Here is an 18,617-nt window from a genome sequence, read left to right as displayed (position 1 = left end):
CGAAGCAAGTAGCGCAATTGATCAATTAACATTTAGCGCACGTAACGTTCAACTATTTTGTATATAATTATAGTTCTTTTCAAAATAATATATATATAATTTAATTAAAAATATGTAAATATGTAAATATGTATATATATATATATATATATATATATATATATATATATGTACATATTTTAAATTTATAACGCACATACGCACACATATACATATACACATATTATATTATTTTAGAATATTATATTAATTTATCTATGTTAAGTTGTAAAAAGTATGAATATTATTTACGCATATTATTTATTGAACAGATGACGTTGAAGTCTCTAATTAATTTTGGAAACTTTGGAAAAGCTCCTTGGGATACATCTATCGAACGTTATCATAGTGACGAAGGTGGCTATCATCACAGGTACCGCGCGTATACGATAAATATTGCATATTTAAAACGCATTAATATAGGAAAAGAACTTTTGTAAATGACTACTCTTGAAATTTCAGAAGCTCTAAAGGAAAAAGTGGAAATAACGTTGCGCTGAGTGCATTGACCTTGCTCGCTTTCCTGTTTCTTTTAAACGTTATGCATGTATACATTTAATATACAGAATATACATTTACCATTACCCTACACGTGCATTATACATTTTTAAAGCTTATCTAAAGGGTGCTTATTCAGTTATTTATTACCTGAATTTTGCTACTAAAATCCTGCTCCGTTTTGTAATATTAACGAATATAAGAGACTATAAACGTACAAATTATTTATCGATCGTGTAAAAATATCGCAATGCCAATTCTATGAAAAGATTTGTCAATAAAAACGAAAAGAAGAAAATTGTTTTATCAATTTTTTTTTTTTTTTTTTTTTTTTTACAAAATCGTTAATCGCGCCAAAATATTTATATATACTTTGAAAAATGTAATAAAAAAAGAAAAATAAAGTGATGTAATTTTTCTTTGTCAATTATTTTCTCTCGCTTTCTTTTCTTGATTAACAATTTATTATCTAATATAATGAATTGGTTTTCTTTCAGCAATCTTTGCAGGACAACAATTCGACGCTCGTCCCGCCAACCACTGCACTGTTATTACGAGACACCGAAATGCCAATCGTTTTGGACAATGGAGAGGAAAAAGATACCAAGACAAAGGACAATTTCGCGGACGAGATAGCAAATACATATGGTTCAAGAACAACGATAAAAGGTTACGCATAAGATACGAAGATTGACCATCTGACAGCCTTTACATTTTCTAGATCATTCTTTTCTCAAATATCACATTTCTCTATTCGAGAATATTTAGTTTTCATTTCTTGTTAACTTTTTGACAAGTATATTAACTATATACCTACATACTCGTTATAGATAAAAATAATATAGATGTATTATCTCAAAAATATATTTGATGCTTACACTTTTATTACAACTACAATATCGAGCGATAACTGTCAAATAACCAGCGTAATGATTTTTCGAAATAATTAAGTCGTTCATCAAAACACATAAACAGTTTATTTTATTTCTCTTCCTTCTTGATCGTCGAATCATCATTGTCATTTCGTCATAATTCGAATCGTTATCGTCATCGTCATTATATATCGTCATCGTTGTCTTGGTGTCGTTTAAACGTGTATGCGTGTTTATTAGCATTCGAAATGTTCTTGTTCCTAATTTTATTTACATAAGATTAGAAACATTTAAATATTTATTTTTATTCTATATTTTGTCATAGAGTCTTACATTGCATGAAAAATAATGACGAATGATATCATATATTGCTAAGGAAATGGACAATGGGCGCGTGTTCTCTTTTGCCTATCGACATCGACTCTCTCCTCGAGTGTGTCCGACCGATTCGTATCCTGGCCTGGGTCCTGCGGAGTTGCGATGGGCAACCTGCGCGCAAAACTTTTTGTATTTTTATTTCATTTGCATTTGTCTTCAAATGCGTCTTCCTGTATCTCCAAGTATATCCTGTTTGCGATCAATCGAAAGGTTCAGAATCAAACCGAGAGTAGATATATGTATACATATATCTTTTTCGGCGAGCTTTCATTTTCGATTAAGGACACGTTTGGTTATATATTTTCTCTAACAACATTATTCATGTAGGTATTCTTGTACGATTAATGTAATTGAAAAAAAAAAAGTAAATGATTAGGCTGCCCGCCGTTACTCCGATCTCTCGCTCAATATACTCGTTTTATACATATATACGCTTAGAAAGGATTAGAAAAGATATCACGGATTCATTATATTCATTTCATTAATAATTTCATTAATAAGTCTTTGAATTGTCGGAGAGTAACTGCGTAGCAGTAGTAATTAACTCATCCCTCTCTCGATTGATGTCATTATCGGTAATAATAAGTATTCAGGAAATACATAATTCTCACGAATTTGCGCCGTCTTTCAGAAAAACAATCAAGCGAAATATGTGTATATATATATATATATATATATATATATATATATATGGGAGTCTATTTTTTTTCTTTTCCTTTTTTCCCCCGAGTAGGTTATCGGCAAGATCATATATATTTTGACGAAAATCTTGCAAATAACCGTGAGTTCGCCAATTCCTATCTTCTAGGTCCTAGACAAACGAGGACCTACTTTCATTCGAAACAAAATCTGCGCTTCATACACAGCCGAGTGTATTTCCGTATTACGCATGCTAGTCGGCATAACGAATGATAACGTCAAAAATGAAAAAACTCGTAAGTAAATGACAAGTACAAATTTTTCATCGTAAACTTCATAAGTATAAGCATTTTTTCCAGAGAGTCACTAACAATAAGAGAAACATTAAAATGATATAAATAAGTAAAATTAATAAATTAAGATTAATCAAATTAATAAAATAAATAAAAAAAAGAGTATATTACTTTTAAAATAATGAAAGCTTTAATGTAAATTTTCTACGACACTGAATATATTTAATATTCAAAATTGGAAATTAATCTTAAAACTTTCTCGCAATATGATTCTTGAAATTTTAAATTTCTTTAGGTAAGTTTGATTTCGATTCAATTTTCTATCTCTGATTATGGTGTGATAGTGTTTACATTATATATATATATATATATATATATATATATATATATATATATAACGTTACGATATTTACACTCGCACGTAAATCCATCAATTTAACAACGACATATGTGAAGTAAATGATACAAAGACAAGAAGAAATTGCTCACAAGCGCAAAAATACATTATTTATCACTCGCAGAGTACACGATTTTACGCGAATATTATATTATGTACATTCGTTTTTCACCAATCGAATATTCGCCAACCGATTGATTGCTGCGCGCGAAACGTTTCGTTTTACAGGAATCGAACTTTATATAATGTCGATAAAGTTCAAATTCCGATATCTTTGATGACATGAGAATATATAAGCTTTTATACTTTTATTTATTTTTACGCCAAAAACATAATGCCTGCACATTTTAATCAAAAAAATTTAACATGTATCTAATATACCTATGTATCGGAAATTGAATTTGTCAAAATCATGCAAGTGTCGATTCCTATATTTACTTTATGTACATACATGTGTACATATATATACATACATACATACATACATACATACATACAAACAGACAGACACACACACACACACACAAACACACACACACACACACACACATATATATATATATATATATATATACACATTCTGAAAATTCGTTTAAAGCTAAACATCAAAATCTAAAAAAAAAAAGAAATTATCTTACATAAGCATTTATAGCTATGATGAATTGCGCTTATATTTTCGCAAAATCTCCCATTATGCGAAAAGACATGTTCGTTTCTTTTCTTTCACCGAAAGGAGAAGAAGAAAAAGAAATAGAAACAGACACGTCTGACTAATTTACGAAGGATTAATCGCTTACACACAAGTTTATTAATCAATTAATCCATTTCTCTATTCAACTATTTCATGTTCAGACTAATGTGAGAAAGAGTATATATAGGAACGTGGAGAAAGAGAATAAGGGTGGAAATAGAATAGTGATACATAAAAGCTTGATTAAATTCCTATGCAATTAATGAAAAGATTTCTCTGGCATGTCAAGCAAGTAATTGTGTATGCAACTAACAAAAAAACGTTGCGAGATAAATATCATATTTGAATCGTTTTTTATTCTTTCGAGACTACGTGGAAGGATAAGTATGAAGAATTTTCTTGAAAATTTTAACGAATAAAAAAAGAGAAAATAAAACAAGATTTCTCGAATAATTTTCTCATTCCGTCCTTATCGAATATTAATTATTAAATGCAATATCGTATGTTTTGTTCTAAATGGCTTGGCACAACATATACAACTGATAAAATGTTGCTGTCACTACATAAGATTAATATTATCGCTTTGAGAGAGAACACAGTGCAGTTTTCAAATCGCCTAGAAACCATACAACAAGAAGAATAACATTGCAATACTATGAAGAATATAATAATTCATCATCGATTAAATATCTAAATTATAATTGCGATTGCGGTCTAAATTATTTATTTTATTCATTGAGCATTATCGAGTAAATTGATATAATTCTAAATTATAATTTATAAATCGATTTAAATTATAATCGTTATTATAATTATTATTATAATTGTTACATTATATACAAAATGTACTGTAAAAGAAAAATAATCCAACCGTGCGAAAAAATAAGTCTATGATTTTGCTCGTAAATGCAAACCTAAATTTAATTTGACTTTTTTTATAAATTCTTTACACATTCGCTTTGAGAGATATGCGACACATACCGTAATGAAACTTGCGACGTCAATCTAATTATCATGCTTTAATCTTCAATTAAATAAGCAATCGAGTAATCGGTAAATTTATGACATAACAATATGATATATCGAAACATCAGTAATATCGATTAATTTAATTCGCCTTTGTTAATTAATTCAATTTAGACAGCTTTATAGTTTATTAATTAGATCACCGCACGTCTGTTTTGAACAAAATGAATCGTTTTTAATGTGAATTTTTTGTAATTTTTATCAAATAATATAAAAAATCAAATAAAAAATTAATAAGAGACTTTCTTCTTCCCCCCCCCCCTCTGAATTTTTTTCTCCACCACGAGATAAAAAGTATTTAATTTAATGTATATTTTTGTTTACCATATAGAACTTATAGGTACTTTGTATGCACACAATAACCGATACAATGACCGCAAATTGATTGTAAACTGACCAATTGCAATAATCAAATTTAAAATATAAAAAAGTTTAATGCAATAATAATTCTTACTGAACAAAACTCGAAAAGAGGAATTATTATATTATTCCAGAAAAATTATCGTTCCATCGATCTATAAAACAGAAATAAAAAAATTGAGAATATTTTTCTATTATAGATGTACATAATTACGCATTTACAATTAAACTAATTTTTCCTCCCTCCTCCTCTTCCCCCTCTCTCCTACCCTGCCACTCCTCTCTCTCTCTCTCTCTCTCTCTCATATAATAATTTTGACATAGGAATAAGTATTAAGATGAATATAATTGTTAACAATGTAATTGTTCAGGCCTGTGTTCACGATGCTAGAATTCGATCCAAGTTCTAGTTCCGAAACATATGTGTAGTCAATAAAATTGTCACTTTTCCGGAAAAGCAAATTATTTGTCTACAAACTTCTTGATCCGAGAATTCAGATCGAGTTCTAACATCGTGGACACAATAATGTTTTAATCATCACTTTGTGATGGTACCTTATGGTATCTATTAAAAAGTTATCGCTTTCTCAACTTCAACTTTATAATGAATTTCATGTACAATTGCATAAAGAAATGAAATTTATATCCCAGTATCACAATTATTCTGCTCGACTTTGCATATTATATCTTTATAGCGTTATACACGTACGATATATTTCCTTCTTATATTTTTTGGAAAGAAAAATATAAATAACTTTTTAATTTTTCGTGAAAAAAGGATCAAACTGTCATTATCGAGCTTTCTTCGAGCGCTCGATGAAACAATCTTTCTACAGATACTCTGTACCTTCAATACGTTTCTCAGGAGGTAGATAATATAGAATTTTTTCTCTCTACATCGTACGAGTTCAATCTATGGAACGCGTACGATTGACAAGCGTTACTCATCTCGATTCTCTGGAATTCCCGGCGAGCAGTGAACGACAAAGAATCACTCACTCTCTTTGGTGAAGAAATTAGCGCGAGTTTACGAATGATGGCTCGCTAAGCCAAGCTCCGAAAGTGAGAAAGATAATGAGAGAAAATTGTATGGCGAGTAGAAAAGTCGCCGACGCATTAGAAACGTTCCAACACTATAGTGTGATAGCAGAAAAGATCCATAAATGCGTATCGCATTCAAAGATGTTTCGATGGGCGGTATTCATAATCCGTTCTTATATTTAAGATCGTCTTAAGACCTCGTTCAACCAATCAAATAGCATCTCTTGATAAATATAATAACCAACTATGAATACCGTCACCGCCCGATGAGTATTCGAATAAGTTATGTGGCATTAAGCCCGCGGCCCGGTGCGGCGTCTGTTCGCCGAACGCCATATTATGTTTGTGTTCTGGTCCAAGGAGAAAGCGTACAATACTATATGTATAATAACGGCGGCAGAATTGCGTTTGCGCAGATCCTGCATCACGATAATCGTTAATATATGTAAATGCTATCATACAAGTTTAAGAAACAATCGACCAATGAATGATCGTACCGGTTCCTCCGGCTCAACATTGAATAAACTTCTTAATCTCGGTATACGAGATCAACGTGCCCACGAAAATATATATAATACATACCTATAAATCTACACTTATCTACGTACATGATATGAAACTTTAAAAGCTTGCCCAAACACTGTGAGATCTCGCCTCGTCTCGCCTCAGCGTATACAATGATTGATCAAATAAAATGTATATTTAAATATTTCACTAGTTTATGTATAGTTATATATTATGTGTATTGTAAATACACATAAGTATACGCGCACACAATTTTTTGAGCCAAAAAAAAGAGACAAGATCTTACATATCCGAGCGATGTGCGAGCGCTTCGCCAACGATTTTCAATAGTGACGCGATTATCTCTCGATAGAGAAAATTCGCCGATATTTAGTAGAAATGTTAGCGAGCCATCATCCAAGTCTTTTTTGATTATAAAAAAAACGCGTGTGAAAATAAATTGGAATAAAAACTGACTCGTTTAACCGCATGATATTTTTCCAAAATATCTTAAATTTATATATTAAAAGAAAAATGTTACGAAAGACATAATATATACAATTTTCTTTCTTAGATATAAATTCAAAACAATTTGGAGAAATAAATCCTCTTTATACATATAATAACATTACAAACGAAGCAGCTGTAAAAAATGCGACTACTCCCGGCGGTCAAAAAATAGAGAAAAAATCGCAATATACAACAGATTATAATAACTCACGCGTAAATAAATAATCGCATAACATACGATCCACAAAAACATCTGAAAGTTGGGAAAATTTTGAAAATGAGGGCGATGTAGGTACCTTTGATTAACGAAAGTTTTATCGATGTATGTACATACACCGCGCGCTATAAAGAGGCATAGAATCTGCAAAGAAATGTAAAAATGATTCCAATTGTGAATTCTCCTTGAAACTTTTTTCGTAAAAGAAACCATGCAAATGAAAATAATAATAACAAGTCCGTCTTTTTGGAATCAAACTGTTGTTTGTCCGTGTCAGAGGCAAAAAGTCGGATCAACTTTCGACGAAGAAAAACTCCAAAGATTCTAAGGCGTGGGTGCGCTATGCTAGGTTTGTTATTAATATTATTATTATTATTGGTGCTGGTTCTCGTCGTTTTCCTCCTGCGATATGATGCTCGATCTATTGGATCGTACGTCGAGATCCATGGCGAAGGGTTTCGTCGAATTGCCGAGGAGCGCCTGTGTACTTTGACCATCATCAATACTCAGCGAACATTCCAGCGAGCTATCACTGAAAGTACAGAAACAGATTTCTACTCGTCACTAGCGCCTTTGCGGATCGCCTCGGGTGAAACGTGTAGTTGGTTGATTTTGACAATCGGTAGTCAAAAGATTTACCTGACAATGCTGGCGCGATCGACGGAATTGCCGCCAGTGGTCGGCGCTGTACAGTTTTCACCGTTGCATGGTCGTTCGCCGTTGCTACTACAAGAGGAAGTTCTGGTACTAATGGTGATGGCGGTGGCAGTGGCGGTGGCGGTGGCGGTGGCGGCAGTCGCCGCCGCTGTCGCCTCTCGCATAGACGCCCGCCTAGATTCTTCATGGCACTCACACTTGCACTCCTCCGGTTGCACATAACTGTAACCGCCGGTAATCGTCTTTGCAATCTCGTCTTCCGGTCGCGGTATCGTCTGTATTCGTTTCGGCGCTTTCCGTTTCTCTGGTATTTCTTCAAAATTTATCCAGTTGCTCGGCCGCACTGTTGCTATTGCAGCTGACACTGATGCTGATGTTGATGCTGCTGATGCTGATGCTGATGCTGATGCTGATGCTGATGCCGCTGCTGCTGGTGCTCTCGGTGGCAGTGGAGGTGGACTGGGTGATTTTGCTTGACCGATAATGCTCTTACGACCACCGTCCGGTGGTACTCTGCCCGCAAACTCCGTAAATGTGTTCATCGTACTGGCATACTGCCGGCGCGGACTCTTCAATTTAAAACTATCCTCTCGCGGCAAAGATATCTTCATTCGCTCCACACGTCGCTCATCCAACGACGTCTGCATCACGAACTCGTCGAGTAGAGTCGGATTTATCGGTGTCGTTGAACGCGGTCTTTCTATCGGAATTGTCCTAACACCAGAATAAAGTAAATAAATTTTATCCATACATATACAGAATGTATTATTTTAAGTGATACAGTCGATTATCTTAAAAATAAAACGTTTTTGGGAAAAATGTTTCATATATGAAAGTAGAGTTTCGAGGAGGACATAATATCGTGACCCAGGATTGCCTCTAAGTAGCGGTTTTTCAATGTCATTTAAAGGTCAAAATAATAAGAAATCAATTGGCATAAAAAGTACATCATTTGTTTGAAGAAAAAATATATGTATAACTGCTAGTTGCAATTGTTGTTTCACTTTAAGTGATACAGTCAATTATTTTGAAAATAGAACATTTTCGAGAAAAATGTTTCATATATAAAAGTTGATTTAAATGGCGCATTACATAATAATAATAATAATAATGTGATATTAGACAGCATTGTTAAACTCGAATATATCAAATTTGAATTTTTTTTTTTAAATAAAATATGTACTATACTAATAATTACCTTACTTCCTGAAGTCGTTGTTTAACAGGCAGAATAGGTACAGCAACGCTCTTCTCCAACGGCAGGGTCGTCGGTACATATGGAAGATCTTCCTCAAAACTTTCTTCGTAAAAGAGACCCTTTCGTTCATCCGGTAACTCCTCCGCCATCTTTTCAACCTTATTGCGAATGAATTCAATCTCCGAATCTCTTTCAGACTCTGAACTGTTGTGATCCAAATCGGATATCATGCTAGACGTTTTTACCAAACTGTCCTTGTTGCTGACTTTGTCATCGAGAAAATCGGATCTCTTGGTATCTTGTGCAGCTCGTGTAGATTCCCTACTACCTACTTTTTTCTGTTGCGTCGGTGCATCACTGTCTATCCTCTCAGGCGGTATAGGCTGCTGCTGATTCTCTCCTTTACTTTTTCTTTTCGGTTTTGTTATTTCTGGCTTTTTGCTAATAGATTCCTTCAACGAGCCGCTGGATATTCGCGAGTCCGTCGATTTTATCTCTGGTTTAATCGACGATTTCATCAATGGTAATGATGTTTCGACATTTATTTTATTAGCCTGCGCGTTAATTTTTGATATCTGCGGATCTTTCAGCGCACTCTCCAGAAGCTGATTATCTTTGGACGAGCTCCTGGACATGGCCTGCGTCGTCACCATAGTTGTCGTCATTGTCTCGATCTGTGCCTCGGTCCTGACTTTACCAATTGATGATGGCATTGGATGATGTTCAATCGACACCTCCGTGATTATGCTACTCGTACGTGGTTCTTCGGATTCGTACTCGTCTAGCAACTTGGTCGGCGTTTCTAGTGGTATCGAGACACTCTCCGACGGCAAGGCCTCCTCGTAATTCCTGTCATCGGCGTGCAGGCTGATGAAGATTGAATCATCCTGGCGGTTTCTTTCCTTGTCCATGTTGAATGTAAACTCGACGCGGCCGATGCTCTCTAAGGACGGATGTTCGACTCCACTACGAGCGTCGAGGTCGCATGAGGCCGCAATCGCCTCATCGTAGCTCTTTTTTCTCTCACGTTTCTTGAATAGACTTAACGTAGACGAAAACATTCCTTTATTTTTTGAATCCTTTTTTGGAGTTGAACCCTTGTCAACGGAGACCCTCTCGCGTGACTTTGAACGACTTCTTAAACTCTCCGTGGTGTCTTTCAGTTTCGACGTAAGATTTCGTCGTGGCTTCGTATTGGGTGACGGTGATTCCGGGCTCAATACGCAACCATCGGTTTTAGTCTATTTGATTATAAATGTAATAATTGATATCAACAACTCGAAAACATTAATTATTAACATTAATAAGAATATTAGTCAGCTCTTGAAACAAACATATAACATATATATATATATATATATATACACATGTATATGTACCTTGAACAACGAAGCGAAGCTGCTCTTCCTAGATACGGATGACGGACTAGGCGTTCGCGAGCCTTCGAGGTCACGCACTTTTTGATGTCTCGGTAATTTGGGACTTCCCGTGAAGCTACTCGTCGTAGGTGTCGTCTGCACAATTTCCTTAAAGTTTTGCGTCTTCTTTCCTTTATCGTTGAAATCGAGTGTCACGGGTTTCTGAACTTCTTGAAGTTGAGCCTTTGTTGATTGCTGTTGCGGTATCGTCGATCCTTGTTGTTCGCCTGATTTTTTGATGACTGGTACCTATTTCATACAGTAAGAGAATATACATATAATATACGTATATTGTAACAGGTTAAATATTTATATATCTTATTTTCTGAGAAAAATAGAACACTTTAATAACATCAAACTCGATATTTACGAGATTCTTTTACATTCATAGAAAAAATTTAAATAATATAAAAAATATATAGAAAAAGAGAACATTTTTTTAACACACTTTCAATATTACACACGTCTGTCTTCGTGTGTGGTCTTGTATTCTAATAAAATTAACAAAGTTGGCGCGTAAAATCTGTTTTAAATCTTTTATCAATACTGCTCGATAGAGAGTCAAGCGAATGATAAAATGACAACTCGGCGAACCAACCTCTATATTAGCTTTCTCCAGAAATCTCTTGGTAATTTCCACCTCTCGCTTAAAGATCTCTTTTCGTTCTTCCCGACCGCGTCTTCTGGGCTTATCCAACGGATCCGGCTTCAAGTTGCCTCCAACCATCGGTACCTTGATGCTCTCGGGAATCAACGCCTTCGTAGTATCAGCCTCTCGCTTCAAGAGTATCTTTTCAAGATCATCGGTCTCCGGTTTCGACGGCTCTATCAAGTTGTCAACCAGCGTCGGTTTGCTTCCGCAGAATGATGTCTCCAACAGACATTTATGCGGACTGGGAGATCTGAAGAAATATACAAATTGAATGACACAATAAACAGAAAGAAAGAAAGAGCTTTGCACGTCGATCAATCATGCGTTATAAGTCTGAGCTCTTCAGCTCCAAAATAAGAATGCTATTATAGATAACAAAGCGTACGCACATAAGTAACATATTGTAAGATTTCTCTTTCAATGAAGGTAACATCTCTTTCATTAATATTGAGAATATTCGAAAGAAATGTCAAGAAATAAAAGTTAAAAATCAAACAAGTGACTTGACAATTCGATTTGAACTTTTTCGCAAAATAAAATCTCGTTAACAGCTCTTTAATTAAAACAACATGTATATTTTGTTCTCCAATATTATATTTCTCATGCGGTCCTCACCTGGAGGAAGTTGCCGATACAACCGAGAGCTTCCCGGAAACACCGGAGCCTTGGCTACCGACCGAAGACAATCTGGACGTTCTGCCGCTGATATTGAGCAGACATATCTCCGAGCAATTACTGTCCTTGCGTTCACGATCCAGCTGTTTACCGCTGTAATCCGATTGAGATCCATCCACCTCCTTTCGTTTTCGTTTCTTTGACTCCCTTTTAAGATCCTGTTCGTGAACAGGATCTTGTAAGTCCAACTCTTCCGTGGAGGACCTGAGATCTTGCGCATCCTCTTTGTAGCCCAAAGTCAGCTTGCAGCCAGGCGGAGGATCCGCACCTGCAAATCTCCATCTTTAGGTTTTTTTCGTGACAACGCATCCTCTAAATCTCTTTCTTAAAACACCTATGTAGACTAAATCAGACGATATTAACATATCAAAAGATATTTATCTTCTTGCATTATTGATTCCTCTAATCTACATCTCTAATATTCGGACAAGCAACTATTATTTTGCATTTAAATTTCGTGCTTTCTACAAGACGTATAAGTATCATCAATGTATATATCATCGAACTATTCGATGCAAATAATCTTCATGCTTATCATATTTATTGATGCACTCGATGCTTATTGACCGTAATTGTTGAATAAATTTTCAGAGAGCTTTTTAAAAAAAGGACTATCGTCGTTGAAACTAACATTACGATTTAAAAATAATTGCTATACATATATTGTACGATATTATTTTCACAAGCTCGATTTATACATATATTTTATATACATATTTATCAAAATTGTACAATTAATTTAATAGAATTAATAATTTTAATATAGAGACTCGTCACTCGTCGAAAAAAATCTCTTCTATAAGAGAAACTCAATACACTTAATCATTTTTTCTATTTTTTAGAAAGTCAAACTGTTTGAGAGCAATATAATAAGACAATATTCAATGAAATTTTAGATTTGGTTAACGTTAATTTATATACAGCGTGTACTCGTACAAAAAGCCATTAAATAATCGAGATGGACATCAGGCAAACCTCTCCTCTCAGACCTGTCTAATTGAATCGATCAAAACATCCTAACATCCGAGAATTCGTTTTCTAAAAGCTGTTCGAGTTCGAAATACTCATTGTCAACGTTGCGCGCAAAGTTCGATCTTTTCTTACCTCCGAAGATTAGTTCCTTCCTTGATATCGCGCATTGTCTTGATATTTTTTTATATTATATATTTTGTCTTGTACTCTTTTTACTCTCGATTATATTAACAAGTTAAAAAATGCATTCACATATCTATCAAGTTTTCGTATTATGTGAGTTTATCTATTTTGTATGTACTAATTGTATAAGATGTATAGTTCACAAATATCTGGTCTACAAAAATAATATTTAGTTAAGAATACCTAGGCTGAAATGGAATATAAAATCTATTTTCTAAAGTATAATTTGATAACCAGATTATCTATGGAATATTTTCGGCTAACATATCTCATACGATATCTTAAAATCATCATTTCTACATCTCATATTATATGTTATCAAGTCATTAACTTTTTTGTATTCAATCATTAATCACTATATATATATATATATATATGTGTGTATATTCACCTTTCATCAGTTAATTATTAATTGTGAGATAACATTTTTCGATATTTTATTTTTCCGATCTGAAATACCTGTCACATATTCTGTTAACCCTGCCTCTTAAATAATAGGTATATAACTCTATCAATCCTGTTTAAACTTTTTAAATCAATTTTATTACTCAATTTTGTTACTATTATAGCCAGAAAGAAAAAGAGAGAGAGAGAGAGAGGGGAGAGAGAAGGGATAAAGAGAAAAAGAGAGAAAGAAGAAGCGATACAAAAATTCAAAATACATTCAAAAAACACGCATATCCAATGAAAAATTCGAGAATTTTTATAATATCATAATTTTCGATATACTCGACTCAATCGTAAACAACGAAAAAACTTGACATTTACTTATAAAATAATTTTTACTAAAATAATATAAAATAATTTGAATGTTACGATAGCAAAATGTAAAAGAAACAAAAAAGTAGCTGCTCCATTGATGAAAAATGTTTCGAGATAAAAAAAGAGGTAGAGGGTAGAGCTTACGCAAGGTAATTTTGAAAAAGTTAATCACCTGCGAGAAGCTCCCGCTCAGGCGACGAGTCTCTGGAATTACTGTCCTCGTGGTGCGAGGAGCTGCTCGCTCTGCTGATATCAATTCGCGGCGTGCTGGGCGTCTTGAGCGAACTACCAGGCGTTGCCGGTGTGGTAACCTCGACGATGCCCGGCATTCGCCCCGCCGCCGCCGTCACCGCCGTCGCTGATTCCCCCTGCATTCAAATTCGTATCCTGGTTTGTCGTGAATCGTAGCACAGGCGCACGGGGTTGGTTGATTGGTCGATTGTTTGGTTGGTTGTTTGGTGGGCTCAGATCGCGGGCTGGCTTCTCGCAGGGACGGTCGAGGAGGTCGATTTCGAGATCGCGTACGTACATCAAGATCCAAGCCAAACGGATCTCACAGTGCAAAAGGGGAGAGAAAGAGAGAGAGAGAAGGGGGGAGAGAGAGCGCGAGAGAAAAAGAGAGAGAGAGAGAGTGTGTGTGAATGAGAGAGCCGGGGTGATGAGACTCAGAGGAAACTCGGAGTAGGACTCACGTTTTCCACTTCGTCCGACAGGTCTTCGAAGGATGCTATCGGCGCTGGTCCAAGCTTCTTTTGATGAGCACTCGGCAATCCTGACGTCATTTTTGGGTGCTCAGATGATGCTGGAAGAATGTGAAAAATCGAGTAATCTTTTCGAGTTTTATCGCTTTCGTGCGTAAAAACTTTCAGCAAAGCTTTCAACGAAAGCACAATTCACTGCTTGCGATAGAGCGTGAAGAAAAAAGAAATACTTATACTCTCTATATCATCGTTTCGGCTATTATACGCTCTCGTATATATTCTTGCCGTTGTTGCACGATACTTGTAGATTGTTGAGTATATATATTATGTAATGATGCCAACAGGTGTATGTCGCGCTACGCCTCGTGCCGCGATTTCTCGCTTGATAAAGCTCAAGAAATTGCTCGTAACGATGCTTATAATAAACAATAAGGATTTACATGCTATCATTTTTAGCTGTAAATTGAAATTTATTACATAGACACACGCGTATAGTTATTTTATAATTGAAAACTCTTTTCATAATTTAAAAAGAAAAGATGGAAACATCTTTTCTTTCTCGCGTCAATTAGTTAATCTGACAAGAAATGAAAAGAGCATACAGAAAAATAATATTTGTAAACTACAGGATTTACTAGTCACGCAAATTGTTATACATTGACAACGAATAAACAGACTCTTGTTAAATAATAAAAATTTATAAAAGTTCTCGCTGCAACTGTGTTACAACTGTGGCTTTTGCACGCATTAGCTTGCTAACGCTAGAATGTTTAAGCGAAGGACGATTTCATTAGAGACGATACTGTTCACGATGTCGTACTAAAGAAGTAGATATTTGTCACGCTCATAGCAATTGTTCAAAAGTTGACCCAAGTGCACGTTATTCAACGCGAGTCATTGTGCAAAATTGCGCAAGAAACAAGACACAAAGTACAGAAAATGCAACTAGAAAATAAACAAATATATGACGAATGTTGGGCCGTAATCTCAAAAAGTGATAACGTTTTGCGCACAATTTTCTCAATGTCATTTCTCCGCAAAAAGAGAGAAGCGAGGAAAAAATGGCGTTTCTCACAATCAGACAAATATACAATTATTCTCAGATATCTATTTATGGAATGCGCAATGTTGCACTCAATGGCGAGAACAATTAAATATAAATGTGTCGAATCAAAAACAGATAGAATACAGGTATACATATTTGTATACAAAACTTGCATATCACAATTTTTTCCATTTTGGAAAACATCCTCGAGTTTAACACCAATTTTATATATATATATATATATATATATATATATATATATGTAATTTGTATAGAGTATAGAGCTTCCTTGATGTCAAAATAACATATATAGAAGAAAAGAACCCAAGAAAAGGTAGAGAAATCTTACTGTTAGCGGTGAAATAAATACGGTAAGATGCGTCGAGCCTTCCTCCCATATTTCAGCGATGTTTAATCTCTGAAATTGATTATTGGAACGTTCCAAATTCAAACACTGTATTGAGCAAATCAAGTCAGTCCCATTCGCATAACTTTGACGCAAAGTGTTGAAGAATATACCAAAAGCGATATATGTGTTTTGTACTTCAAAAAAAAAATTTTCTCGACGTTTATTCTTGCACAAAAAGTAGCGCGAATAAGGGGAACGTAACAAGAATGGGGTAAATATATAAATAAATGTTTATCGCTTGTAAGAAAAATAATCAGAATGCTGACAAATATTTTATATATATTGAAAGCTCTTCGAACAAATACAAAGTACAATTCGCAAATGTATCACCGAATATATCGAGTCACTGTGAAATTATATATGAATCGACTATGATATTACTCGCGTCAATGATAAAAATGAAAAAAATATTTCAAAGCTATGAATTTAAATTAAAAAAAGTAATACTTTTGTTTAAACGCATTCAAAAGTACTGCTTATATTCACAATTTAAAGTCTACTTTTGTCGCAAATACTTGATGCTTGTGGTACAACTCATATACATTCTGCAGTCGCTTTAATAACTCTTTTATTTATAATGCGTTGCTTTTGAAGTGCAAATACACATCAATAAGACTCTTGTTTCGAAGATTTTTCTAGGCATAGTATATAGTTCCGGAGCATTTTTATGTATACAAGTGAACAAGATGCAGATCGCGTTGCATCCTTCGTAAAAACTATTTTCGTACAAAAGATATATAGAGAATATGTTATATAAAATACATATATATATATATATATGAACAGAGAGAGCGAGAGAGAGAGAGATTTTATCTCGAGTATTATCGTTCATAATTTTTATTTTGCGGATAAAATAAATAAAAAATTGGCTCTCCCAGCCTGTATGAATAATGCCCGCGTAAGAAATCGCTATTCGCAAAATATGACTGGGATTCGCCTATGTATTATCAACGATGTATCTCATTTATTCGCAACGGCGAGTTCTTTTTTTTTGTCTTTCTTTTTTGGTGTACCACTAGTGCTAGAGATACGTAAGAATCAACAAAATCTGTATTTATTAATTTGTTGTACAAGCATTTATAATCACTCACTCGAGATTCATTCCTCGTCTGTTGAAAAAGCTGATCGAAATACGCGTAAAAGCTGTCAAGCATATCGCATTAAACATCAGCATCAGCATCAACACGAACACGAGCACGAGCACCAAAACCAGAATGAAGATTAGAACCAGCACTAGGCACTATATAGGCACCTCTACTTCCTGTTCTCGCACTGCCTTGATCGACTCGTCGCTGCACTCGTTGACGTGTCGGCATCGCGCCTTACCTTCGCCTTCGCGACACGCGCGTATGTACACCGAAAAGGAAAAGAAGCTCCGGAGGTGGCGAGGTCGAAGGGACGAAAAAGCAGGACACTCCCCTCCGCCTCCGTCACTGCTCGTGCGACGACCGTCATCTTCACGAATATACACGGAATATACTATCAAATCACCCCCAACGTCCTAGTTTCCTCCCCTCGGAAAGAGCGCGCTCGCGCTTCTTCTCGGACGAGCACGCACGCAAGCACGCACGCACGCACACACACAGACACACACACACACATATATATCTATATACGTATACGTATATATTACAATGTACCCCGGTCGCAACTCCCGATCTAACCGGAAACGACATAGCACTTACCCCAGTCTCGTGTCCTCCATTGCCACATCTATCGCGGGCGGCCGATCGATTCCCTTTTCCAGCTACTCCATTTCTGTAATCTCCTCTCGTGCGGGTGCAAGGCCTGGTTCTCTCCTGGTTTTCTCGCTTTTCCTTTTTCCCTATCTCGCTCACTGTTGCGCGCTTTTTTCTTTTTATTTTTTCTTTCTTTCTCCCTCTCTCTCTCCCTTCTTCCCTCTTGAGTTTCACTCCTCTTCAACCCTTCACGCTCTTTCCCTCGTTCTCTCGCGGCCCAAACGGCTCTTATCTCTAGCGTGACATTCTTGCCTTGACAGTTTACATCTTGACTAACGGTCCCCACCAGCTGTGGCTCCACAGGAGACGCGCTCTCTGGCCCCTCCGCAGCGGCCAGCGGCACACACCACGACCCGCACGACCCACGACGACCGACGACTTGACTCGACTCGCGTCCTACGTTCCTACTCCTACTACATAGTCCTACTCGATCCTACTCGCGCCCTCGCGCACGCTCCATGCGACAGGGGGTAGTGTGCGCTTGCCTTGCCGCTGCTTGCGTGCTGCGTGCCGTTCGCACAAACAACAGCAGATCGTCCGATAAATTTCTTTATTGAAATCGAATCGACTTTTCCCCGAGAAAAATATCGCTCCCAAACACAATCATTTCTACAGTTTCTTGCAGGTTTTTTCTCAATCTTATATATATTATATTGTTTCTGTTTGATAAACTTACAAAAATTAGCCTTTTAATACACACACACACACACACACACTTATAATTCAGAAATGTTAATATAA

At 35.6% G+C, this 18,617-nt stretch overlaps 2 protein-coding genes across 5 annotated transcripts; one reads left to right on the top strand and one right to left on the bottom strand.

Annotated features, from left to right (window-relative positions):
- Positions 1-311: 311 nt before the first annotated feature.
- Positions 312-1,350, top strand: LOC114938791 (uncharacterized). The gene is made up of 3 exons (XM_029312871.2): positions 312-412; positions 502-586; positions 1,035-1,350. The coding sequence occupies exons 1-3, from the start codon at positions 312-314 to the stop codon at positions 1,215-1,217; spliced, it is 369 nt and encodes a 122-aa protein (XP_029168704.2). The 3' UTR covers positions 1,218-1,350.
- Positions 1,351-1,495: 145 nt separating this feature from the next.
- LOC114938789 (uncharacterized) lies at positions 1,496-18,508 on the bottom strand. 4 transcript variants are annotated; one of them, XM_029312863.2, is made up of 10 exons: positions 17,823-18,508; positions 17,390-17,592; positions 14,675-14,784; positions 14,155-14,350; positions 12,006-12,333; positions 11,337-11,640; positions 10,700-10,987; positions 9,321-10,561; positions 8,105-8,836; positions 1,496-7,997 (listed from the first exon to the last, which is right to left on the bottom strand). In XM_029312863.2, exons 2-10 carry the CDS (start codon positions 17,451-17,453, stop codon positions 7,838-7,840), a joined length of 3,423 nt encoding a protein of 1,140 aa, XP_029168696.2. In that variant the 5' UTR covers positions 17,454-17,592; positions 17,823-18,508; the 3' UTR covers positions 1,496-7,837. The 4 variants fall into 4 exon arrangements, with proteins under 4 accessions (XP_029168696.2, XP_029168697.2, XP_029168698.2 ...); XM_029312866.2 differs by having other exon boundaries at positions 7,930-8,019; XM_029312864.2 differs by lacking the exon at positions 17,390-17,592.
- Positions 18,509-18,617: the final 109 nt, after the last annotated feature.

This window comes from Nylanderia fulva, unplaced genomic scaffold (assembly GCF_048542155.1).
Source record: "Nylanderia fulva isolate GAGA-0341 unplaced genomic scaffold, ASM4854215v1 Scaffold48, whole genome shotgun sequence".
Lineage (NCBI taxonomy): Eukaryota > Metazoa > Arthropoda > Insecta > Hymenoptera > Formicidae > Nylanderia > Nylanderia fulva.
The sequence above is the reverse complement of the archived record's forward strand: the minus strand, read 5'-3'. Positions and strand labels throughout refer to the sequence as shown.